This window comes from Poecile atricapillus, chromosome 4, assembly GCF_030490865.1.
Source record: "Poecile atricapillus isolate bPoeAtr1 chromosome 4, bPoeAtr1.hap1, whole genome shotgun sequence".
In the NCBI taxonomy this organism is placed as follows: domain Eukaryota; kingdom Metazoa; phylum Chordata; class Aves; order Passeriformes; family Paridae; genus Poecile; species Poecile atricapillus.
In genome coordinates, this window is record NC_081252.1 from 27,840,758 (window position 1) to 27,866,354 (window position 25,597).

At 39.0% G+C, this 25,597-nt stretch overlaps 1 protein-coding gene across 1 annotated transcript in view; it reads right to left on the minus strand.

Moving 5' to 3' along the window:
* The window catches only part of MANBA (mannosidase beta), a 53,336-nt gene that overhangs the window by 5,284 nt on the left and 22,455 nt on the right, over positions 1-25,597 (minus strand). Inside the window, exons 8-17 of the mRNA XM_058837268.1 lie at positions 22,739-22,890; positions 21,543-21,660; positions 19,361-19,447; positions 18,697-18,864; positions 16,538-16,756; positions 15,107-15,271; positions 13,231-13,375; positions 6,810-6,952; positions 4,798-5,055; positions 332-2,634 (exon numbers count right to left, since the gene is read on the minus strand). Coding sequence (XP_058693251.1) covers positions 2,410-2,634; positions 4,798-5,055; positions 6,810-6,952; positions 13,231-13,375; positions 15,107-15,271; positions 16,538-16,756; positions 18,697-18,864; positions 19,361-19,447; positions 21,543-21,660; positions 22,739-22,890 — 1,680 coding nt within the window. The 3' untranslated portion in view covers positions 332-2,409. The remainder of the gene's footprint in view (positions 1-331; positions 2,635-4,797; positions 5,056-6,809; positions 6,953-13,230; positions 13,376-15,106; positions 15,272-16,537; positions 16,757-18,696; positions 18,865-19,360; positions 19,448-21,542; positions 21,661-22,738; positions 22,891-25,597) is intronic.

The following is a 25,597-nucleotide window of genomic DNA, read 5'->3' on the forward strand; positions in this document are numbered from 1 at the left end:
AATGATTTTAGAGCCAAATCTCAGCCAGAGAATGGTTTTAGGACAACAGATTAGCCAACACCATACAGTGTTCTTCCCACACCTGCTCTCAAGTTCTGCTCTGGAATGGCATTTGTCATGGCTGTGGGGCACTCTGGCTGCCACTTTTGCCATCAGTGGAGAACAGCACAGAGGGGCTCAGGAGCAAACAAAGGGCATCGGCACAAGAGAACTCACTGGTCCTTAACAAGACATTGCAAGGCAGCATCTTGAAAGAACACTGACAAGGCCAGGCCCCTCTACTGCTGCCACCAATACTTGAATACTTGAGGACAAACACCACAACACTTACCAAATACTCCTGCTGCCAGAGCCCCATCAGATAGAACTGGCAGCACAGGTGCTGCTGTAGCTGTAACAACACTCAGCTGGCAAGATGGATGTGTCCACAGGAGTGTGGGGGTACCAGTGCTGCCTTCTTATCTCTGCCCTGATCTGAGACAAAGGCAGAACAATGTAACCAAGTACAGCACAGGACACCACTGCGAAAACTACCAAGGGGAAATGGTTAACCAAAGCACACTTTACAGTCGCTGCCGCATGGCAGGAGAACAGCTTCTATAAATACACATCTATTACAACACCAGGAAACCAAAAGAACATATTGAGGATATTAAAACAATAATGGAAGTCAACCTTCACCTTCAAATTCTGTTTTGAGTTCAAGCATTTGGCTTAAGCAATTACTAATCTTTCATAATGGCACCTAGTGCTGAATTAAAGACTTTCAGTAAAAAAGAATGGATCTACTCCTTAGGGAGCTTCTGACCTTCAAAAACAGCGATAATTTAAAAAATTGTCCAAACCTTGCTATGTCAATCTGGTTATTGTAGAAAGCAACAGGAAAAAAAATAAAAGAATGGTGTTCTATATAACAGTGCTGGTAGACATTAGTTGCATAGCCACTTCATCACTTATTAGTCATGTACCACATAACTTCTTTCATAATTTTGCCTAAAAGTTGTGACAGGCAAAACAAAGTCAGAGTTATCCAAATTTGTGGGTTTTACTTCTAGCAATCCAAAAGCTCTTTTATACCTATCTCAAACTTCACTCATATGCTGAGATGAACAAATATCACTAACCTCCAGACAAGCCTTGTGATTGCCTTTAAGCAAGTGATTCCTCCAAAGTTTTATTTATTTAACACTATTAAGTGCCATTTTGAAATGCTACCTAGACGTTGCTGGAAGAGACATTTCTCCATCAATGTAAGAAAGACATCAATAAACTTGCCCTTTTTGTAATACACTGCAGCAGTACATATTAATCATATTTTCTCCACATTTTTTCATTCTTACCTTATATTAATTTTATTGCTACTTTGATTCCAGGACACAAAAAAACCTGAAGAATTTTTCTGGTATTGCTGGCCCATGATTCCCCTCAGAATAGCTTTTAACTTCCTTTGTCACTGCCCATATTTATGAAGTTGTACTCATGACTGTCGTTTTCCCTATTTATTTTACAAAATCTATAAACGTTGGCACATACACATCCATACTGTGATTGTTTTAATGTCTTCTTTTAACTAGGACTAGAGTTTTGAATCAGGTGCAACTGCAGTTAGTTGTTTTGGTGATCCAATAAAGCATCTGTAAGAAACTTTCATTTATCATTTCCCTTTCTTCTGTAAGTTCTTCCTCTTGCAAAAGAGTATGTCAGTTTTGGTTAACACCAAAGTATCAGTCAATATGCTCATCTCTCTGCCCGTTAAAACTGTGATCACGACTGAGATTGACCCCCAGCCTGAGTTCTCCAATGGAACACACAGCTGCTCCCACCCCACACACTCCAGACCCCCACCACCAGCAGCAGCAGTATCGCCCACACGCTGCTTTTACAACACCGATGGACATCAGTGGCAGAGCTTGTTCAAACTCCACCTGCTGTGATGCTGATTCTGCTTTGCAAGAAAATTAATATTTGCTTGGGTGGACAGAGTATCCTTGTGGAATGCCAGCAAGATCCCAGCTGCATTTCAAACCATGTCTGACAGACAAGCCCCATGTTTAGCAACCTGCCCACGAAGTGGCTCGGTGGCCTATTGGCAGTAGTCCCAGCTTCACTCCCCATCCCTCTCCCTCGTCCCCAGCATGCCTTGCTGTTATCCTAAAATGAATTTCCACTTACTGCATAGTGAAGCTAGAAAAAAAATACAGATGTGCTTTCAATACACCACATATATTATATGTAAAATTTGCAGTTGGTATCTCTACATTGAACCAGCAGTTAAAATTCACATGGCAGGAACAGACAGTATGCTCTTCAGCCAGCTCAAAGTGTATGTCACTTCAACTTCAGTCAAATTCTTCTAATTTTTTTTTCTCCTCCTTTTTCACTCTTTATCTGTAAGGAAATGAAGTATTCTCAGACAACATCCAGTAGAGACGTCAAGATTAGCGAACTTTCTAGTTCTTCAACACTGGTAGGTTCCCAAGGATAAAACACAACCATTTTCTTCTTTTCAGTCATGAGGAAACCATTATCGCTAAATCTGCCTTTTATACTCCCTACATCCAGAGTAACAAAAGGAGCAATTGCAGTGGTCTGAAGAACAAATATATAAATATCATCTTGTTGGGATATAGAGGCCTGAAAGAGAAATATAAAAAAAAAACCGTATTACTAAAAAAAAAATACATGTCAAAGAAGACCCCAGTTACACCCAAACTGGAAAAGACCTGCATGTCAGTAAAACAGGCTGAACAACCACATTTAATCAAGATTAGTATTCTTCATATGTAAGAATCATGCAAAAACTGGAAATGTTACCAGAGCATTCCTACAGAATACTACAGATTGTGGGGAAAATGCTAAGAAGTATTATCACTTTGCCATCTTCTTACGAGAATAACTGAATAAATGGTAATCTGACTTCCACATAGTACTGGTATTCCATTTTTATTGCAGGGAGATTTGTCCTTTCACCAACACTTCACTCAACTTCTCAATTCACGCTTGCCTTTCAATTATATACATAATAGAAACATGCAGAAGCAAAAGTAGGTAAAAATCCCAGTAGGACACAAAGTCATCTCAATCCATCATGGCAGTGAAGCCCTTATACTTCATTTAGTAAAATACAAAAAAAATAGTAGTAAAATATCAGGTAAAGGTATAATGTTCTACATTAAGTTCTATCAGTACTTAAATCTCAGAGAGACTTAAAATCCCAACCAGGATGCATTTTCATGCATTCACCATAATGAAAGACCATGCCACATAACTTTCAAATACCAATTAACATCTATAAAAAGAGGACAAATTGCAGTCAGTGCAGACATCATGTTCCGGTTACAAGAAAAGCAATGCTATTCATTTTTGAGAAAAAGCACAGATCCTCTATACATTTTGTTTCCTGAAGAAATACTAATGCTTTTGATGCTTTTTAAAAGCAATGCTACAAACAGTAGCTCTTGGATTAGAAATGTATTTGAAAGTCTAGTTAGTTTATTAGCAACTAAGTATAGACATACCAGCCTCTTGCAAAACATTTTTTTAATCCCAGCTGTATTTCTTAAAATGACCGCTTTGCATTTATCCTTGCTAGCTACCCCTATTAATTCGTATTGCAAAGACAACAGATAAAAGATAAAGGAAAGAAATTTTCCGAAAATGCTCCAGTTGCAGAGCTTTTTTAATTGATATCATCCATAAACCAAAAAAACCAAACCAAAACAAAGAAACAAACTCCCCACAGCATGACTCAGACTCCAGATTGTACCACCGGATGAAAAAAAAATTAAAACAGGCTGATTTCTTTTCTTTGTATACTCAGGAGGCAGGCTGTGCTGCTGTGAAAAAGATAAGAAGGAAAAATCTGGCCCATTTTCTTTTTGTAAAGCAATTATGCTGGTCCAGATTCAAAGAGATTAGACCTCTATTTCCCCCTTGTTCAGTTTAGCACTAAAGAGCAAAGCTGCTGTTTGAAAGCCAAATATGAGAACACAAAGGTCCCCATCCTGCCCATCTGATGATTAAGAATTTTCCAGTAAGATGTACATGCTAAGAAGTCAGGCTTAGCAAAATGTGTGTGCACACACACACAGGGCATGCATGCTTTCTATATATACAGAAAGCCTGCTAGGAACAGAAGAAATCTAGGAAAAAGCAGCAAATTGACTAAATGACAGTGTTATACAACACTGATGCTTTTTGTGCCTTTTTAGGAGACTGACACGCTTGCCAGCTATTAAGAAATAATAACTATTATGCAAATCAGAATCCTTACTGGAGGGCAAGGATTTGAAGGAGGAGGAAAGGAGCATGAAATACTGTGTGCTAGCAATGTTACACTGATCTGAGAGTGTGAGCACTTCCAGAGGAAATACTGCTGACAATCATGCACTCCACACTCAGCTGAACTAGGATCACCTAACGCTGACATACAGTGCTGTCTTCAAGCCACAACACTTGTCATGATGCTATTTGCTGTCTAGGGACACAAAGAAAAAAAAAAGAGCAATGCCGCAAGGTGGAAGACAATCTAAACAAATGAAAGGGAGACTTCATTATTTAAAACAAAACAAAGCCCAGACAAAAAAACACGAACAAACCCCACCAGCCTTATTTAGATACACATATAGTAACACCAGAAAAAAAAAATCTGATTTTGAACTCAACCTGGAAGCCAGAATAGCAACAACTAAGGAGAAAGAATATTCAGTGGAATCAGACACTGCATAGCTGGCAAACAACTCAAAACAGTAAGATTAGCAAAATCAAATACAGTATTTCAGCATGATTGATGCTTACACTAAGCTGGGTCTTTTCTAATCCCACAGCATCCTTGAGTGATGAAAGGAAGTAATGGTTTGTAGGACTCCGGAGCCCATCTTCTCCCACGAGACAGAAAGTTATAATACAGCTTTTCCTGGTACAATTTCTGCATCTTTCCAGAAGGTCACTGATGGACTCCTTATAGATGGGGACAGCACTCTGAGCTTTAACAGCCACACCTTCTTTGGCAAGGGTGCATACGGGCTCCAAAGAACTCCAGGTGTGCACAACAACCTATCCCGCACATTGAGAGAGCACAAAGATTAGAAGAAAGGCTACACCTATGAAAGCAATGCAGCATCCTAGATTTCAGATTGCTCATTACAACAGAAGTTTCCCTGACAGCACCAGCTGATTTCCACCTAGCAAGAAACTACACAGTAGATATGGCATAAAAATTAGATCATTTTAAAAACCTAACAAGAGGTCCATTTCGAACAGTCTGGAGCTGCTCTTGATCTGCAAGACTTTTTTGTTTTCTCTAGGCTATTTGAGAAGAAAAGATTGCCATTTCCTGCCAAGGGACTGCTGGGAAATGGAATTATTGTGTGACTAGTTTGTTGACTCTTTTTCCTCCCTTCCTTGATTAAAAAAACTCAAACGAAGGATTTTCTTGAGATTGCTCAGCATTATCTGATGTAACCCAACTGGGTATGCTGGAGATTCTGAATAATCACTCCTACACAGAAGCAAGCTCCATCATCTTGAAAGGGATTATGAAGGTTATATTAATACAGCAAAATACATTCCCAGACATCATCCATGCGTTATGAATATACCCTTTTAGAAAGGGCATAATTTGGAAATTAAGCACTTAATGAGAGTTACAATATTCTGTACCATAAGTTTTCAGTTATTTTTTCCTTAACAGGAGTGTGCAGACCGGAATTGATCTTAACTCCTTTCAAGAGTTAAGTTCCAAACCTTCTTGAAGAGCAATATACAGTATTCATCAGAACGATCCTACTGCCAACACTTCTCTGATGCTATCAGAAAATCAGAATTTATGTCTGTTAGAATAACTCAGACCAGAAATGAACAATTTCATTAAGTGCAGTCCTACTCCAAGAACTGACTATCCAGAAATTGCAACCATTTTTTGTACCATATATTACTCCATATAAGCAACCTTATAAAGCTGAAAATTCATGGAAGCCCACCAGACAGAGCAATGATCTAGGAGCTGGCATATCCATACTACTAGCTCCAAAATTATTACTTCCAGATCTCGAGATCTGCTTTTCCATCCTTCACACCATTTTCACATAGGACACACTTGATGTCAGGAGCTAAATCTCATAGTGGAAAACGGTCCCTAAATTCATCTGTTATCTGATGATCTGTTATATGTCATATGTTGCCATATGATTAACAGCAACAAAATGTAACAAGCTGAAATAGAAGACTGTTGTCTACAAGAAAACACAGCAGTCCAAACACTGACATAAAAAAATCCTATCAGTTTCTATAGCATTCTCAGAAAAGAGTTAAGGCACCCATTACAAAATGGTGACATGCATAGGTGACCTTCCAATTAAAGATGTGCCATTCATATTTCAAAAAATAATCCAGTCCTTTTTCCCAAAGCCATGTAGTTTGAATACTGGTAAGCAATGGTACAATCCCTTTTTTCCCCCCCTACTTAATCAAGTTATCTAGTTCTAACACCCAGGGAACAGTTCTGTTAAGTAGTGAGGTACCATTTTTCACACTTTGTTCTATTTAGCCATCAATCCGTTTAAGATTTCAACAGAATAGTTCATTTCAGCCTTATACCCACAGGCTATAAGCAAAAGAACTTTTTCTGTGAAGCACTACACACTACTTTAATAAAGAATTGTGCTGCCCCTAAGATTAAACACTAGAGCTGCATCTCATGGTGCTTGAGCATGGCCTCATTGAAGCTTGTCTGTACAAAGATGTGTTCAATTCAGCTTCTCACATTTTTGCAGGAGGCACACAAGAGTGGTGAGGTAGCTGTCACTTACCCTCAAAGTCAGCTTGTGGTCTTCATGAAGATCTGAGACACCATAAATGTGCAACATCCCTTTGTCTTCATAGGCCACAGGCAGCAGTGGTGCAAAGAAGTTCTGGGCAAAATAATGGAGCAGTTTCCACTTACCACCATACTCTAAAAAGGGTTAAAAAGAAGAAAGACTGAAACGGAATCCAAAATTGCCTCATCACACATTCTCTGTATGGGCTTTCTGGTCCTGCTATTGGCAAAGCAACATCCCCCTCCACTCTTTTCCACCTCTATCAAATGCAAAGAGTGACTGAAGGTACTCTTGCTTCCTTCCAGGCAAGGCTCTGCCCTGGAAGAGATCTGATGCTCTTTCAAGCTTTGAGCTTTCGCAAAAGCTTGTATTTTTCTATGTCTCTGTCTTATCACTGCTATACTGTCATTCAGTTAAAGGAAGCCTTAAACACAAGTGACAAGGCTGACACAGTGTACCACACATAAACCAGCAGCTGGAGCATCTGTGCTGTTGAGAATCCAGACAAACACTCTGGCATTGCCACAAACTACCACTATTATAAAAAGAGACAAGGTACTTATCCAAAGTGCTCTCTTCTCCTTTTTCAGTCCTCCTTTCAGTTCTTCCTTAGAGGACATCAATAGAAATCAAGACAAAAATAAGTTCTAAACCAAAGACAACTGTGAGCTTGGCAAAACAAATTTGCCAAGATCTAGAGACAACACCTCCTCCATGGGAGTTAGTATCCATGACAGACAGATGACAAACAGTTCACGCTGCTTCTTTAATGGAAAGCTGTACCTCATCACTTTTAATACTTTGAAAGTCTGCCATTAAACTGGAAAAGCCATCAAACTCTGCACCCTCTCCAAAAAAAGCAATTTTGCTTTTTTGCTTTGCAACACTGCCATGTAATAATTTTGAAAGAGAAGCTGCATCCATTTCCTCCTCTATTAACATTCCATCTAGCATCCACTGTCTGCATTTTAAGTTTGTCTTTGCTCAACCATTATCCAGTCATTGAAATGGCACTAAAAAGAAGTATCAAGTCAGCTGCACCATCTCACAAGGAAAGAAAAGTTAGATAGTGGTTTTCATTCTTGTTTCTGGCTCCTTATTTTATACAAGTTTAAAGCTGATGTATGCTTTATGATGTATGAAGAATATTTTCAGTGAGATGTTTTTCTTGTAACTCTCTTAGTATTTACTCTCTTGGTTTTGGTTCTTGTACAAAGCTCTTAGCACTTTCAAACATCTCATAATTAAAGACTTATCCAGAGTAGTCTTTAAAGGCTTGTTGTGGCTTTCCCAGGGGGACTTGAACATGCTTTGTCTGCACTCCACATAAACATGAATGAACTTTGTGAAGAATAAGTGCATTAGCTCCAGCTTAGCACATCACACATCACATTGTTCTCAACAAGTTCACAACCAGCTAGCTTGGAGAACAAGAGAAGCTCATATCTGCCTGGAAAACCCACACAAGATTGAACTGTGCTATGAGATCAGTCTGTTGCCAGCAAAAACACCACTGGCATTCAAGTTAACTGCACTGAAGCAAACCAAAGAGATAAGCCTGGAGGAAAACTTCAGGAGAGGCAGCTGCATTTCTTCAAAACAGACAGTTGATAAACTGATGAACATACTCAGTATATTGGTGCCTTTCAGTATAGAACTGTAGAGCTATCTATGATGGAAAAGACCTCTAGGATCAAGTTCAGCTGTTCACCTTCCAAGTGCACCATTAAACCATGTCCCTAAGTTCCCATGCCACATCTGTACATCTTATAAATGCATCTCAGGGAAGGGTGATTCCACTACTTCCCTGGGCAGCCCACTCCAAAGCTTGGAGTTTTCACACCTTGGTGAAGATCCAATTTAAACCTCCACTGGTACAACTTGATGCCATTTACTCTTGTTCTGTCACTTGTTAATGGAGAAAAAGGGCCAACCCCCACCTCACTGTGACCTCCATTCAGGTAGTTGAAGCAGGGGGTGTGAAGGTATGTGTGTTTGTGCGTCCCAGCCTCCTTTCCTACAGGCTAAACACCCCCAGCTCCCTCAGCCGCTCTCCGTAAGCCTTGTGCTCCAGCCCTTCCCCTGCTTCATTGCCCTTTTCTGGACATGCTCCAGCACCTCAGTGTCCTTCTTGCAGTGAAGGGCTCAGAACTGAACACAGAATTTGAGGTGCAGCCTCAACGGTGCAGAGTACAGGGGAACAATCCCTTCCCTACTCCTTGGCCCCCTAGGCACTGCTGGCTCATATTCAGCCACTGTTGACCAGCAGCCCCAGGTCCATTTCCACTGGGTAGCTTCCCAGCCACTCTGCCCCAGCCCACAGCACTGCCTGGAGTTGTAACCTAAGCACAGGACTTGGCACTTGACCTTGTTGAACCTCATAAAACTGGCCTCAGCACATTGATCCAGCCTGTCCAGATCTTTCTGCAGAGCCTTACTGCCACTCCGACCCAACTTGGTGTTGACTGCAAACTGGATGAGGGTGCACTTGAACCACTTGTTCAGATCCTTTATAAAGATATTAGGTAGGGCTGGCCCCAGTACTGAGCCCTGGGAAATCCCAGCAGTGACCCACTGTCAGCTGGATGTAAATCCATTCACCATCACACTCACCCTGTCCCTCCAGACAGTTTGTTTTCGTGGTGAATAGTGCACCCATCCATATCATGAGCAGTCAGTTTCTCCAGGAGAATGTTGTGGGAAATGGCATCAAGGCATTGCTAAAGTCTAGGCAGACAACAACCACAGCCTTTCCTCATTCACCAACTGTGTCAGCTTGTCACAGGAGATCAAGATGGTCAAGCAGAACCTGCCTTTCATAAACCCGTGCTGGCTGGGTCTGATCCCCTGGTGATATGAACAAAGGAATGTTCTGGCATTCCAAGGAGACTTACTGACAGAAAACATTGGTGCTTTAAAGAACAAGTCTACCAAAAACAGGGGGTGCTAACAAATTACTCTTCAGTCATTAAACTTGAGAAGATGGGAGATTTGGACTGGGGATGGATTATCTGAAACAGAATAAAGTGGGGGGGAGTACCTGTCCAACAAACAAAAGCTATGGGCCTTGAATTAGAAATGGGTAGATAGAGTCTGGGAGGGGTTGAAATCTCTAAAGCCCTCAGGACTGCTGCACAGCTTCCTGGAACTCTAACTGTCAATTAATTAAACTGCCAGTGCAATAGATGTTGCTCACTGCAGAATCCAGGCAGAGTCCACCACAAGCTCAGACAAGTTACCCATCATGGTCTGAGGATTAAGTGCCTGTTGACTTAATTTTTTTTCCTGAGCTTAAGTCACATCGTGAAAATCTAGGCTTCAGCTGTCTTATATATGAAATGAATAACACAATTGATGTAGAGAAGTTTCTGCTACTTAGTGTAATATAAAATCTTGTTTCTTTTCGAATGGGTCCTTCTCTCAATCTCTGCTGTGCCTTGATTTCCAACTGGATTACACAGCCACACTGCAGAGGGAAAGAGAGGAGGGTTTGCTACCTAGGCAGCAGAACTCCTCAGAAAACCTTTACAGCAGAGAAGACGACACTCAGTGAACATGGCATTAAACTTCCACAGGGAATCCCAAGCAAACAAAAACCCCAGCCAACAAACAAAATCAAACAAACCAGATGCTTAAAAGTTCGGACCATTTCAAAACCCACTCCACTACTATGATACCCATTGTTTTGGAATGTTTGAAAAATCATTAGTCTGCTTAACTCTGATCAGCTTTTAAGACTGGTATTTCCCTTCCCAAAAATACTATGGCAATTTTGAAGAACCAAAACTCAACTGCTGTAGCAGTTTCACACATTAAGTGTTTTCCAAAGACAACTTTTCCAGCATCAGGATCTTGATAATACATTTGTCAAAGTAACTTCAGACAGCAAGGAAAATTGAAGCTAATTTAAAAGCCCGTATTTTTCAGTTCTTCTATTGTCTTGATTTCCATAAGACCAGAGCTAGATAGATACCTTTACTTAAAAACAGGCAAGTTGCATATCAAATACATCATGCACACATGCCCAAAAATGGATGTAAAAAATCTGGAGGTCAGGAAGTTATCATGAGAAACTTCTGGGTTTAAACTTTCCTGTTACAGACATGCATGCCCAAAGGCAACAGTCAAAAGTTATTTAAAATAGCCCTAGGGTGGCTTTCTCCTCCTCCCACCACATTTTAAAACATTCTTACAGAAATCCAAGTTCCTCAATTTTTCCTGACAATAACAAGGGGTTTGCACTCTCTGTGGTATTAAACTTCACAACAGGAAACTAAAGTTAGGTTTGTAATGAGACTCCAGTACCCTTTCATCTGACTCTTCCCTGAAGCCTTCTACACTGATGGCAGGAGTGCAAATAAACAGATCTCCCTGAAATGATTTTAAATTAATCACTTTGCACCATTAAATGCAACCCGAGAAACATGCTGCTAGTTCTTTCCTCACCTCAGCCTCATGAATTCAGATCAATTATTCTCTGTAACAGCCTGTACTGGGGCTCACCAGGGGCACCAAATATTGAATCTGCAATAAAAGCCTGTTATCTGTTCAAGGAAATCTCATGACAACCTTGGGTACCTCAAGGTGACACTTGTCCGGGAGTGTCACAGCACTCCACCAAAACATAGTGCAGAGACGTTAAAGCATCCAACATGGCACAGCCAGCTTCACAGCTAGGTGCTAACAGTCAGAACCCAGTTGTGATAAAACCTGTTTACTTCTGAGATGAAGGCAGAAGTACTATGATACAAGGGCCCTGCTGTGTTTTCATTCAACCTAAGGAAACATCTTAAAGGTAAAAGTTAAAAGGAGAAACATTTGCTACCTTCCTCCTTCCCCACCATGTGGAAACATTTCTGCTTTGTACCGGAAATTATGTAAACCCCTCCGTGACTTTCTGCAAAGTAACAGATTTAAATAAAAGCACTCATTGGTGATTGATACTACTGTGCCATCTAACAAGATGCAGAAACATGTTTTTGAAGTGCAAATAAAACTAATTTCTCCGAAGTCTTGCATAATTTCAGCCATTAGCATTTCAAAATCCCTCTACCGAACTGCCTAATTAAATGAATATTAAACCTTTCCTCATCTCACTAAGGGAATACAACAAAACAAAGGGACAGCTGTATCTCTGCTGAGCTTCTTTCTTCTAAACCAACTTCAACAACATATGAATAATTCAAGTATTTGATAAATATTCTAAAGTGATGTCATCTCTGTACTCAAAAAGACATTTATGGTCTCCACAACCATTACATCTATCAATACACCTGTCTTTACAAATGGACACTTCTCCAAGCATCTTTTTCTCTTGAGGCACTTAAAGCCTAAGAGCATCACTCACTGCTAGAATCATAAGAATGAACATTGTGATATTCCATTTCCTAATACAAGTCTAGAAAGTCCAGAAAGATAAGCATCATAGCTGGACCACTGCCTTAATATTTAAATAAATTAGTCTCTTTCTTGTACTGCTTTTGCCTTTGTTGTTGCAGTTATTTTGCTTAGATTAATTAAAAAAAAAAAAAAAAGGAGAGGGATAAACATGTCCCAGAAAAAAAGAGGGAGGATGGCGTGGGCTAATTTTTTCTCAAAAGCAGGCAAAATGGCATTTTGTTCCAAGGACACATCAAGACTGCCCATAGACAGTCTTACTTTTTCTCTTAGCTTCTTCTAGTTTTCTTGTATTTTTTCACATGTAAAATGCTTAAATAAAGACTTTCAAACCCAAAATACATGAGAAATAACTAAAATTGAAAGAGAATCTACCCAAGTCTTTATACAGCTGCCATAGGACAGCTTCTCTATTTCAAAACAGCTTCCAGGCAAAATGTTTGGAACATGAAACACAGACACTTCCCTCATGCCACACATTCCTCATTCCTCTCTACTTCTTACTGCCTAAGTTACTTATCTCTTTATATGTCTGATTATTTTTGTGTTTTAAGAGGAAAAAATAATATGTGTAAATAGCATATTAGCAGAATAATTTAGTCAACAGGAATGATTCACCCCATCTGACACCAAGTTAGACATCAAATCTCTGCCAGTCACCTTCTATAAAAAGCTTCTCAGAGGCTATGCTGGGTGAGAGATATCTTATGAAGTTCTGTGAAAATCAAATTCATCATGGAGAAGATAATTCACTCCAGTTCCGAGACAGCTAAGGACGCAATGAATCACATTTGGAGACAACCATCTCTCCCCCAACTGACTACAGAAAAAATCTAGATGCTCAATTTTTACATCATAAATCCCATCCTGGAATGAATTTCTAAAGGATGGACAGAAATACGTTCAAAGTTTGTAAAGCTACCCAAGAGACAGGGCAGAGTTATATTCCTTATTCTGATACTTCCAGATGAGGAAAACACAACTGGTGCATTTTACCAGACTGTCACAAACTTACCCAAGGAAGCCCATGAAGGAGCCTGCCAAATGTCATTGAGTTGCCAGTACAGAGCTCCCATTGTGTGTCCTTCTCCATTGATTATTTCACTTTGACTAAAACGATAGAATTCAGTTTCTCTCTTTACACACTGAGCCTGCATCACCTTGGTCAGCAAAGAGATAAAAAATATTTTTGGTATATTGAATTTTACTTTTTTTCAAAACATGTTTGAATATATTGATACACAACACAGACTTCACAGCAACAGCACATAACTTTAAACTTGAGCCCTGAGGAGTATCCACCTGCAGTGCAGTGGATCTCTGCTGGAAGAAGATCTATCCCTAGCAGATCCCAACAGCTTTGCAAGCAGTACCCTTCGAGAATCTCATATGGGGCTACTTCCATTCAGTGAAGATGGCCTTTAAAAGGCAAATCAAAGACAAGGAAAATAAAATGAAATTTAAAATAAGTACTTTTTCCATTAATTTAAATAACTCCCTCCAGAGTTGCAAAATTATGTTAAGCTGCATTACCTTCAGTATACATTACCTTGGTGTCTAAACCCCTACACTCTGAACTTACATTTTCACTATACAAGTCAAAACTGTACATCAGAAAAGCAACTATTTTTTCAGCTGCACTCCCACTCCTTTGCTGCTTCTCCATGTCATCTAGAAACCACTTCTCAGATTTTTCATTGGCCAAGCTCTCAATGGATGCTAAACAGGCTGCTATGTTCTTCACAGTTTATTACAATTAGGCTGGGGAAATATAAAGAAATTCTTAAAATAAAATGAAAAGCCTTTAGGACAGCCCAAAAGGTAAAGGTATTACTTCTAGTTAACCTCTAAAGCAAGTCTGCTTTCTTTATCCTTTTTGCTATCCTTACTTTGGCATTAAACTGTTTAAGCTGTTCATAAGGCCTTGATAGACTTAGCCTTAAAGAAACTCTCAGAGCTTTTTTGAGTCAAGACCTCATGGTGCAAGCTTTGCCCCTGGTTTCAATTTTACAGCATTATCTATCCTTGTTCTCTTGTCAAGAGTGCCAAAAATTCTCAAGCTATTTTGCTTTTATATAAAACTTGCTGACAGCAGCTCTCAAACATTAGAAACTTAGTGAGTGTGCAGCTATTTCCATCAAGAGTGTTTCAGAAATTCTTGAAACACAACAAAAATTAACAGCACTTTCAATTTGCCTAATAGCATTAGAAAGTTATTTAGTATCTTTTAAAAGTTGCACAGAAATCACAAATAAAGAAGGAAGCATGATGTGGAACTACTATGAATAAAGAGTAAAATATACCCTTCTACTTTGGAAAAAAAAACCCAAAATATATTCTCTAAAACATCAGTATTTGAGTCCATAACAAAAAAAAAAAAAAAAGCTAGTACTAATCTAATTAATAGAGAACTACATTCTTTGGAAAAAAACTTGTTTCCAAAGCTCGTGTGTTCCACGAATCAAGGCAGTGAGCCTACAGGGGCCACATGAAGAGCAAAACATCCCCACCCTGGAACAGGGAGTAACATGCAGCACTTGGAATAATCTTGTACCAGGAAAGCCCAGCACATGCCTGTATCCTCCCCCAGCTACATGAGCCCAGCTGGGGACACGGACCAAGGCAGCACACAATGACAGACTTTTCCCAGTTGAGACAGTTTCTGAGTAATTCCCTGATTATTCCAGTCCTTCTATCATGAAAATTGGATTCTCTCTACAATAAAAGAGAGACGTGCTAGCTCCAAATTAAACTGGATTCTCCAGTTCTTCAGTATGGAAACTTTCCATATGATGGAACAATGCCTAAGGGACCAGGTGCAGTTCTAACAGCTGACAGACCTTAATGGAACAAATACTGACAGCTACTTCTATGGAAGACATCACTGTTACCTGAGTGAGGTAGATAATATCTTTCAATTGTTTTACAGGATCTGGGCTCTGGGGAAGCTTGAAATGACGCCTAATCTCTTGAAGCATCTGAATATTGCCACCATCATGGTGCTGCCGATGGAGAGAAAAATTGCTTGTGTAGGACCAGTCCTCAGGGGAGGAAACCTTTCAAAAACCACAAAAGTAAGGTATCTGAATGAAGAGGTAGAATCTACATTTAATGACAGCCAGGATATTGAGGAAAGGATATCCATTACAGCCTAATGACATAATCCAAAACCTTAAAACTGGTAGTGTATTTCTACACTGCCTCATGTAGTTATGCAAGGATTTTGAATCCCTAACACCCTTTGCTTACATTCCTTGTACAAATAAATGAAAACAGACATGGCTGCTGAACCCAGAAGAGCAACTTTTGTCTCAGCGGCTTTTAACTTATTTGTCCTAAGGTTTGGGTTGGCCAATGGACCTGAGTTTTGCTTGTATTCACAGTAAATCAGAAACACACTAGATTTATGTGGAAGAATGTAATCTAGTCAAACACATCTAGGTATAAAAGTTACATAAGTTAGTAGGGCTATAAATTCTAATAATATGTATATATATCTTCAAAACTTGCCTCTGATAACAAATGATCATAAAATAGCTTTTTTCAACTAAAGATAACAACACAATGTAACTCATTAAGTTATTTTTGCCAAGTTTTCATTGTAATTACTCTCTCTAAACAATCTTATTTAAATTTGTTTCTTTTTAGGCTGGATTGAATAATTTTTATTTTTATTCATATAGATGAATGTTCTGATTATGCTTCAGATAATATGTTTTGCCCAGCAAATTGAAAAGAATGTTCCAAACTCCTTTTGGTTGTATGCACAAATATCAACATCGCTCCCTGGACAAATGGATAAACAGGCATGATATGTCTCTGCTCCACTTTGCTAAGTAAGATAGAACATACAATAGCTAAATTTAGCAAAGACAAAACCAAATCCTCTTACATGCAATACATTAAGAAACAAATGATTTAAATGTAAGAAATTGGTAAAATACATAAAAATCAAAATATTTTAATATTTTTTTGTCATGTTTCTTCTCTTTCTCAAATACATGTCCTTAGACACCACAAAAGTAAACAGATATAAGTCAATCATTACTGAGCTATACATTAAATAGAATTACTACTAGAAATAACAGTTTCATAATAGTCTCTCATCCAAACGAGGTCCCTCTTGCAACATCTAGGTAAGTATATTGAACACTGAGGAGGGAAACAGAGTATGGTTTCATCCCTTCCCTCCTCACCAGCACACACCTCTATCCCACCTGTGCCATACCACACCTAACAATACGCTACTACAGTCTGGATGGGAAGAGACTCATTGCCCTCACTAAATGGGAGCGAAAGGAAGGTGTGGAACCCAGCCTTACCTTTTCAATTGTACTGAAGGAAGGCCAGGATTGAAATCCATACTCTGAAGCAAAACGAGTTTTAGGATACACTGTCCAGTTCCAGCAGTCACTGTTGTAGTCATAGAAGTGTGTGTCACCATAATGGGTGTCGTAAGGATCCCGGGAAAGCCAGCCTTCTTTAACTGACTCCATGCCATTGGTGGGACTGGATGCAACAAAAGGACGACTCTTATCTTCCTGGGATTTTAAAAACAAAACAAAACAAAACAAAACAGAGCTACAACCCTCTTACAAAGTGATTGGCTTTTACCATCTGAATACATTTTTAGACCGTTTTTTGAAAAGAGGGGGTTGGGAACAGGGAGACCATGCTTTTTCCAAATTTCTGAGTCACCACTTAGGAAACATTCCCTTTTAATGTCCTAACATTCATCATCTTTACTTGCTTAATTAGCTTCTTACTTATGTTCTTGGAGGACAGCTGGGCATGATTCTGCTTGCTCTGCTGTTCTGAGGGATACTCTCCTCACATCAAGAGATTCTCTATCTTTATATGCCTCTAAATTCTTAATGAAGGCTATTTAAAGTGTGCCTTGTGAAATATATACTCAAGGAACATTAATATTTGAGTACTGTGACTTCTTTACGGAAAATTATTACTTTTGCAGTGTTTTTGCAGGAACAAGGCCATGATTTTCTCCTTTCTTATTAAAGAGTCACCTAAATTTAGTCCTAAAAAATCCAAGGTATTCTACTTTTAATGCTTGCATGGTATCATTACAGGTTATTGTCATTTTAGCTGGCTCTGCATGCTAAAACAGATGAGACTACAAGAAGGGTTACATTTCAAATTGCTCAGAGCTGCCTTTATATATAGCCTCAGTAGACTTAGAATACTAAATCTTTTAAGAGTAGCCTACAAAGTACTGAAGGAATCCTTTTGCAGGTGTAATTCATTTAACACCCTACTTCTAGTAAGATAGAGGCCCGAGTTGGTTACCAGTAACAAGTTACTGCAATTGGCTCAAACACATCAATGCACTCAGACATGTGCTTCATTTTAAGCAACAGTCCTGCTTCCCCATCTTCGTCTTTTTTTCTTGATTTGAGTAAGTAATAATTAACTGAAACAATTTACTGCAGGAAATCCTGGATTCCCTGAAGTCTTCAACTCAAAGGTAGAAGTCTTTTCAAGTTACCAAGTCCAGTACTACTAGTAGTTACAGGCTTCCTCAGTTGGCTTGTATTACACAGGACCTGAAGCTATCTCCCTCCATGGTTCCTTTTTGCACTCAAAATAGTTATTGTATGGATTTAAAATAAAAATGGGTCCATCTTGGATGGCAATGCTGCACAAGTATCAAGCCAGAACACCTCACTTTGCTGCACACACACTGGCCACCCAACTAATGTAACTAATCACAAAACCACCACAGCATGCCTCCACAGTACAGAAATCTAGAATTTCCTAAGAGGAGAAATAAACCTACAAAACCTGTGCAAAATGAGTAGTGCCTAATCACACTAGACTTCATTAAGGATTCCAGGTGTTTGTGGACTGCATACTTGCCATTTAAATTTTAGATCAAATATTTCACTTTGCCTGTATATACCGTAGAATACCAATATTTTGTTTACAAAATCAATATAATGACTACACAGCATGAGTTGAATGTTTAGCATCTCTTTTGCTTTACCTGCTTAGAAGAAAAATATTCAGTCACATACTGAAGAAATAACATCTTTATAGATTTCTTCAACTGCTATTAAAAGACCGCAGGGTCATTAAATGCTTTTCACAGTATTCTTCAACAAAATCAGGATAAAGGAAACCTGATCATCTAGATTAATTAATTAATGGGCAAGTTGATTTTTGTCCACTGGAAGTGAAGGCACTTGTGGACATACTAAAAGCAGGAAAGAAAAAATATCTACTACACTTTCAAGTCTTACTTTACACATCACAAAATGTTAAAGACAAGTAATTTTTTTTTTTTTTTTCCTTTGAGAATAACTCTTGAGTTTAGAGAGTTGTTTAGGAGAGCTTGGAAAGGGCAATTTCCCAACATGCTCTTTCTCATGTCTTAAAATTATTAAAAAAAGGAAATCCCAACTTGCTCAAACATTAAAACCTTTTGCCAAGCCATATCCTCCTACAGTTCCTTAACATTACTTACGCTAAGAACTATTTCACGTATGTTGTTCACATACAGGGTCACATAGTCTTTGATATAGACTCCTATGTCAGGATAAGGTATGGAGAACCAGTTGCTTGCAATTGCTGCCTCATTTTCATTGTTACCACTCCACAGAATAATTGATGGATGAGATTTTAAACGTCGTACCTGAAACACAACTTACAGTTTCAAAGGTCAAGCAAAATTACTTATCTTAACAATGAATTTTTTTTTTCAAAATCACTTTATTACTAGTTGAATTACATGTCCATATGTATATTACATATGCTAAGCCTACAATTCCCATTTTTTGCCATACGGTTCACTATTCCCTCAGTTTGCCACCAGGCTCAAAGTTTTGTAATATACAGTTTCAGAAGGGAAAACTTCTAATATGCTGACATACATCTGCCTTATGCCCATATGTACCATCCACCTCTACTCAGCCACGTGTGAAGGATAAATTCTGCGTAGTCTGCTTGACTGACTACTCCTGCAAGCAGCCAGAGCTCAAGAAGATTTAGCAAGGTTACATTTTGTGTCTGCTACAGAAAAGTACACTAACAAACACTTCCAAACAACCATTTTTGGAAAGCTAACTTATACAGTCAGTCAATGAAAAATAGATAATGTAAAATTGAGCTTTGACACATGGACAAAATACCTGATGAGAAACTTCTGCTCTTACAGATTCTAAGTAATTCTGGTTGGTTGGATACAGCGCACATGCAAACATAAAATCCTGCCAAATCTACAAGGGAAAAGAAAGATTAAAATAAACTGTCAGCAAGTTACTTTACATACTTGAAAAATATATGCTATTGGGATGCACAATCCTTTGTTCAGACAGAAAACAAATCACATTCACCATGGGCTCAAGTACATGCATACTCCACTGTGGTTATCCTCGATATCAGGGTAATGAAATATTTACCCACAGGAATGAGATCCTGACAGCCTACATTGAGGAGCAGAATACTGCTCAGTAGATGAAGTTCTGTGAGTTCCAACAGAATAATCAGAAATATGAACATGGAGCAATTTGCAGCTGAACAGAACAATTTCATATTTATTTACTATTTTGCAGGTGTAACAGCAAATCCCCATTACTTAATGAGAAGAGACAATTCTTCTGATGTGGTACTGAGCACACTTAACAGATGTTAATGTGTACTTGTTAAGAAAACACCTGCACAGAAAATCATCTTAAAACCAGCAAATCTGACCTAAGAGAGGCAGAAACAAACTAGATGCTTTAAAAATAGAGTGGTCTTTCTCTTCAAAGAAAGATCAGGTAGATACTACTAGAGAACAACAATCCTTTCAATTCAAGAACAATGAACTCCATTTGTACCTTACAGGAGAATTAACAAAAAGGGGAAAGAAAGCCCAGTGACATGGATAAGATTTCTTGTTTACCTGTTTTGTTTTTTGAATTGACATAACCTTGAGGCTCCTTCTAGTCTATCTCAAACGTTAATGAAAAGACCTTTAGAAGGAGCACCTTAATCCAAAGGAGTCTGTAGGAGACTCCGCTTTTCTAAATGCCGTGCTACACAGAGAGAGACAGAGACCTCATACAATTGCATTTTCCTTGCTGTGAGAATATACTTTTCCATGGCTCTTTTCAGCACACATTCCCTAAGGAAACTGAAGATGAAGAATAGGACAGTGGGGGATAATGGAGCCATTAATAATTGTTACGATCCTAACACTGTAAAGAAAAACCAAAGCTATTGCTGCAGAATCACTCATAATCCTTTAGTGACTATTGGTGTCAAAACTCTTCATTGAAAGAAACTTTTTCTCACTATTTCCCTCAGCAAGCTATCACTAGTTTTCCTTAAGCACAGTTTGACTTCAATGCACTTTTAAGCCTTTGCAAGACCATCAGAAGAAACAAAACCAAAAACCTCCCCCACTGCCCCCTCCAGAATAAGGGTCTGATTTTCTGCATTTACTTGCTATTTTGGCTGTTAAACAGGATCTAAATCTTGCACTGAGCACTGTACGGACACAGATCTAAGTGGCCTACTTAAGGTGCCTAGTGTCAAAAACTAAAGAACTGTAAGTGCTCAGAAGCCTTGAAAATCAGGACACTCATTCAGATGACTAAAATAGATTGAATTTTTTTTTTTTTTTGCAAGTACACACATCTGAAAGCAGCAAGGTATGAATTCTGTTTCCCTGCTTCTTATGGTGTCGACTAAGACCAAACACTTCTCAGGATTTTTAATACCAAATGTAACTTGGCCTTCATTCATCTAGTCACTACTTCATCAAAACTTATTAATGCATGCCTCCAAGCTTATATAACCAAAGGTAGTCATCTAGGATTAGTGATTGCAGCAGGTGTTCACCTTACAGCTACATTTATATTCAATTATAGCTTGTTCAAAATGGCCCCTTGGATAATGCCTTCCATGTTTTTCTTTGGGCCAAATGAAAAGTTTGAACCAAAAAACCCAAACCTTTACAGCTATTGCTAAAAAGAGGAAAATATTTTTAGAAGAAATAAAATCCATTTCCATAACTGAGAAAAGTTACCTTCTACCTAATGGCAACCTTCTACTATAAAGTTTCCAAAATATCACTTCCAGATTCAACAGACAGCCTCTGTAATCAGAAACCATTCAAATTATAAAGAAATTAAAGAACCCCAACCAGCCAACCAAAAAATCAGGTTAGTCTGACCTCTCATGTTGATACTCTACACTGTCCTTTGGAAAGATGGCTAGAACTAATGCATTAATTCTTTTTTTTTTTTTTTTTTTCATTTAAAGTGGATTTTCATTTACAAGTTCTTGTCAGTTTTTAAGTAAGTATTCTGTGTTTATTGTTTTTACCATTATTCCTATTTCATCACAAATATCGTAAAATTCATCTTGTTCATACACTCCTCCTCCCCAAACCCGAAGGGCATTCATGTTAGCATCTGCTGCAGACTTCAACAGTAGCCTTAGTCTGTCAAATACAAAAAGGAGATATACAAGTTTTGTGAAGTTGTATTAGTTAAGAGTTTCTAAGTTTATACAAAAAACGAAGAAACTAATGCCCCTGTCAAAAAAAAACCCCAAATCTAAATCATTAGCAGGCAATCTTAGATTTACAACTCTAACAGAAAGTATCAAAATACTCTGGTTTCTAAACCTGCATGTCTGGACAGAGCTCTCAAAAAGCAATTTTTTGTGCAGAAGAAGTTGCTTGTTACTGTTAAGAAATAGATGGAGTGACGCGTGTGTAAATGCTTTTACGGAAGTATTGGCAGGACCAGATTTAGAAATACTATGTTTTATTAATCATGTTGGTCTTTTCTCCCCTGATATTACTTGCTTTGTATGGTAATTACTTGAATTCAAACTCTCTTTAAACACAATCAGGAATGTATATTCTCTTCCTGAGTTCCATAATGCATAGCAAGAATAGCGGAGTGAGAGGGTGAGGAGAAAGACTGATGTGATAAACATTTCTCCTTGAATCATACTGGCAGCCTCTAAATTGCATGTGTGTGCACACTGCACCATGCCCTGTTGTCCTGGTTCCCCAATAACCTGGAGCAAAGCTTAGACCAGGTACAGTGGAGCCCCCATCCCACCTGCATCTCCAGGGTGCCATGCACTGAAATCCAAGTAGCCTAGATGAGATCAGGAAAAGGGGAGAGGCTACTACGCACCTGTGTAACCCTACATGACATGGGTTAGGACACGGATGAAGTGCACATCCTCTGACTACCAATGGATGTGCCTAGACAATAAGGTCAAACAGCCTGAGGATCATCCCTAAAAATACCTGAAAGGCCAGTAACTATGAACTGCAAAGAATCACCTTCCCACCAGAAATTGCATCTACATGCCTTGAACATCACTCAAATCTGTTCATGTTAATTTAGCCCTAATTCTGACACCTCCAACCCACAACAATTAGTGTTCTGCCTTGAAATTTTTACCCATTAAAGCCAACCTTTGATAAAGGGTGGTACAGAGAGAATCAGGAGGAGGAAAACATGATCCTTTATCCTTAGAGAACATCAAATGTGGCTTACGTGTCATAGGTCACTCTGTCCTGGAAAGAATCTGCTGGAATCCAGTTGGAGCCCTTAATAAAAATGGGTCGGCCATTGATTCTGAAGTAGAAACTCAGACCTGGCGAGCCAGGAATAGGCTCCTGAACAAGTTCTACTGTCCGAAAATAAACCTGTGAAGACATGAAACTTAGATTTAAAGCTGACAAAAAAAGGAATTAAAATGCCATAAATAAAGGAAACCATTACAAAAGGGATTGAACCGAACAATAACAGCTTAAAATTTGTCAAGGAGTCAAAAGACATGGTCTCATCTCTAAATTCCTCCTTGCATGAAACACACTTTGGGTCAGTAGAACAGAATTAAAAAGAATTCTTTCAATAAGCCTGCTCACTTTCTAAAGTTGCTATCACATTAAGAGAAAGCACGAGCAAACAACTGTACATGTGCACACAAGTATGTAAGGAAGAGACAGATGAAGTCTGATTGTTGCAGAATTCAGTCAGAAGTCCAGCTGAAGGCCAGAAAGAGGAACACAGTGGTTGCACCAGATCAGAAACACCATGTAATCTGCAATTTTTTCTACCAGGAGACTGCAGCAGCTCAGTTTTAAGTCTTGTCCCTGAATGCCTAGCATCAGATTCAGGTAGTACAAGCAAGATCTCCTCCCTTTACTGCTCTGAAATTACACCTTTTTAATAGGTGCAACACTTAAAGAGCAAAAAATAACCATGCAAACACAAATGCCAGTTTGCAAGTGAAGGGCTCTTTGGCCATCACAGCTGCATTGGAACAGCCCGATCAGCAATAATGTTTCAGAAAGAACAGTTCAGCTAAATAAACACTTACCCTGAGTAAAGTATTAAAGTATTAAAGCACATCTCAAGCAGAAGCCGAACTTTTACAGCTGCTCTTTTAGCCTAATATATGGCATTGTGATGCTGAAACAAGGACACATTCTTTTTTCCTGTTGCAGGTGGATTTAAAGCTCTCAGGAAGTCATTCCAGACGTTTTCTGGGACTTCACTACAAGTAACAATGCTGCTCGGAGTGGTATCTTGACTGCACTGACACAAACAGCCATGAGGGAGCAGTTAACGCACTGCAACAGCACTGACCCTTTATTTGTACAGATGCCTTTCCCACCTGCCATATCTACTCCTGCACACCTCCAAACTCTTCCAGAAACCGGCTCTTTCAGGGAGACTTTAAATGTTTTCTCCTGCATCCTTGTTCCAGTTCAATTTCTTTGAGTCAGAAAGAAAACACCTTTCCTTTCTTGTACCTGTTGCTCATTATCATAGGGAGAAAACTGGAAAATTAAATAAAGGGAAGGAAACCTAATAGTAAATTTTAGCCAAAACAGGTTTGGGTCAGGAGAGCAGGAACCTAACTTTTTCTAAACTACTCCTAAGACAGCAACCACTCCTCTCTCAGATGACTATTTGCTTTACCTTTTCAAAAGGTCAGCTTGTAGAGTACAGCCTGTTCTCTCTCTGCCACAAGCTTCAGCTGAGGGAAATATCTGTCAGTAAATCAGGCTAAAATTAACCTAGTTAAGTGCAAATGATACACCTGTCTTTAAGACAAAATGCAATTCTTTTATTTCACACACCAGACATGTCTGTAGTTCAAAAGGGAAATTATTAACCCCACTATAGGACTCTATTTTCTGAAAGTTCAGCTCATCAAAAAATCACACATATAGACAGAAAACTATTTCTAGCGTAGGGAAGAAGATCACCACTTTTTGCTTCCTCCTTGGTGCTTCTAAGTTAACCGGACAATTATTAACCAAATACCTGGATAGAGACAGTGCATGTGACAAATCGGTTACATTAGTGGAGATCACAGATCACTGAGCTCAACCTAAACAGCTCTGCATCATGGCAATGACCATTTCTAGAATTTCGCAGACTTAGTTTAACATGAGAAGTTGAATTTAAATAATAACCAATGTTTCATACAGCTTTCACAGTTGCTCTAACCCCTGAAGGCTACAAAAGAAATACTACAGTATGAGTACTGCACTAGCAGAAAAGTTCTGACCTTCCTACAGTGAATTCAATTACTCTGAGAAAAACTCCTCAGTCTCCACTGCAGCTCTTTTTTTATGGCACAAAGTGGAACAAGACTTGCAGTTGGAGCTGCTAAGGTATTTGGGATGTCATCTTAATGGATGTCATCAGGCAGGTTGGGACTGTCCCAGAGTGCATTTGTAACAGAGTATTTATCTTACTAACAGAAGCAATGTGACACTGCTTTATTCATGTTCAAGTAGAACTCATGCAACTGGCCAAACCCAAGGCAATCTGAGAGGTTGAAACCCTCAGCCAGGACCACCCAGACAGCAGGAGCAAGAGTAAGAGCTCCTTAGCCTCAGCTCACATTTTCAGGCCTTCAAGATTCAGTGCAACTTCATTGTTTCCCCAGGGCCAGCTGGTAACAGCACATCTTCCTGTTCCTACTTCAGCTTCCTTTTTCCTTACAGAGTAAAAGAAGGGCAATAGGAGACAACCAGCATCTGGCATGCTTGGCTACGTGCCCTTCTGGCTACCAAGACCTTGGCCACCTTGAAATCTGTCTGATAGAGCTTGTTGCCTGAAGGCTGAACATTTCTCTGTCTCGGGGCATGCACAAGAGGCTCTCTAGCTACAACACACCAATCAGATGGTTCTGGGCATAATTAAGAAACAGATACCTATCTTTTTCAGGCACACACAAAGGCTTTGTATATAGTTAAGTGACCTGTGTTTCATATTTGGCATTCCCATATTTAGCAGCAGGAAAAGTAATAAGGATGAAGATGCCTAGAGCTGAAATAAGATCACAGAACAACCCAGCAACCTAACAAATTAGCACACACCATGAAAGTGGTG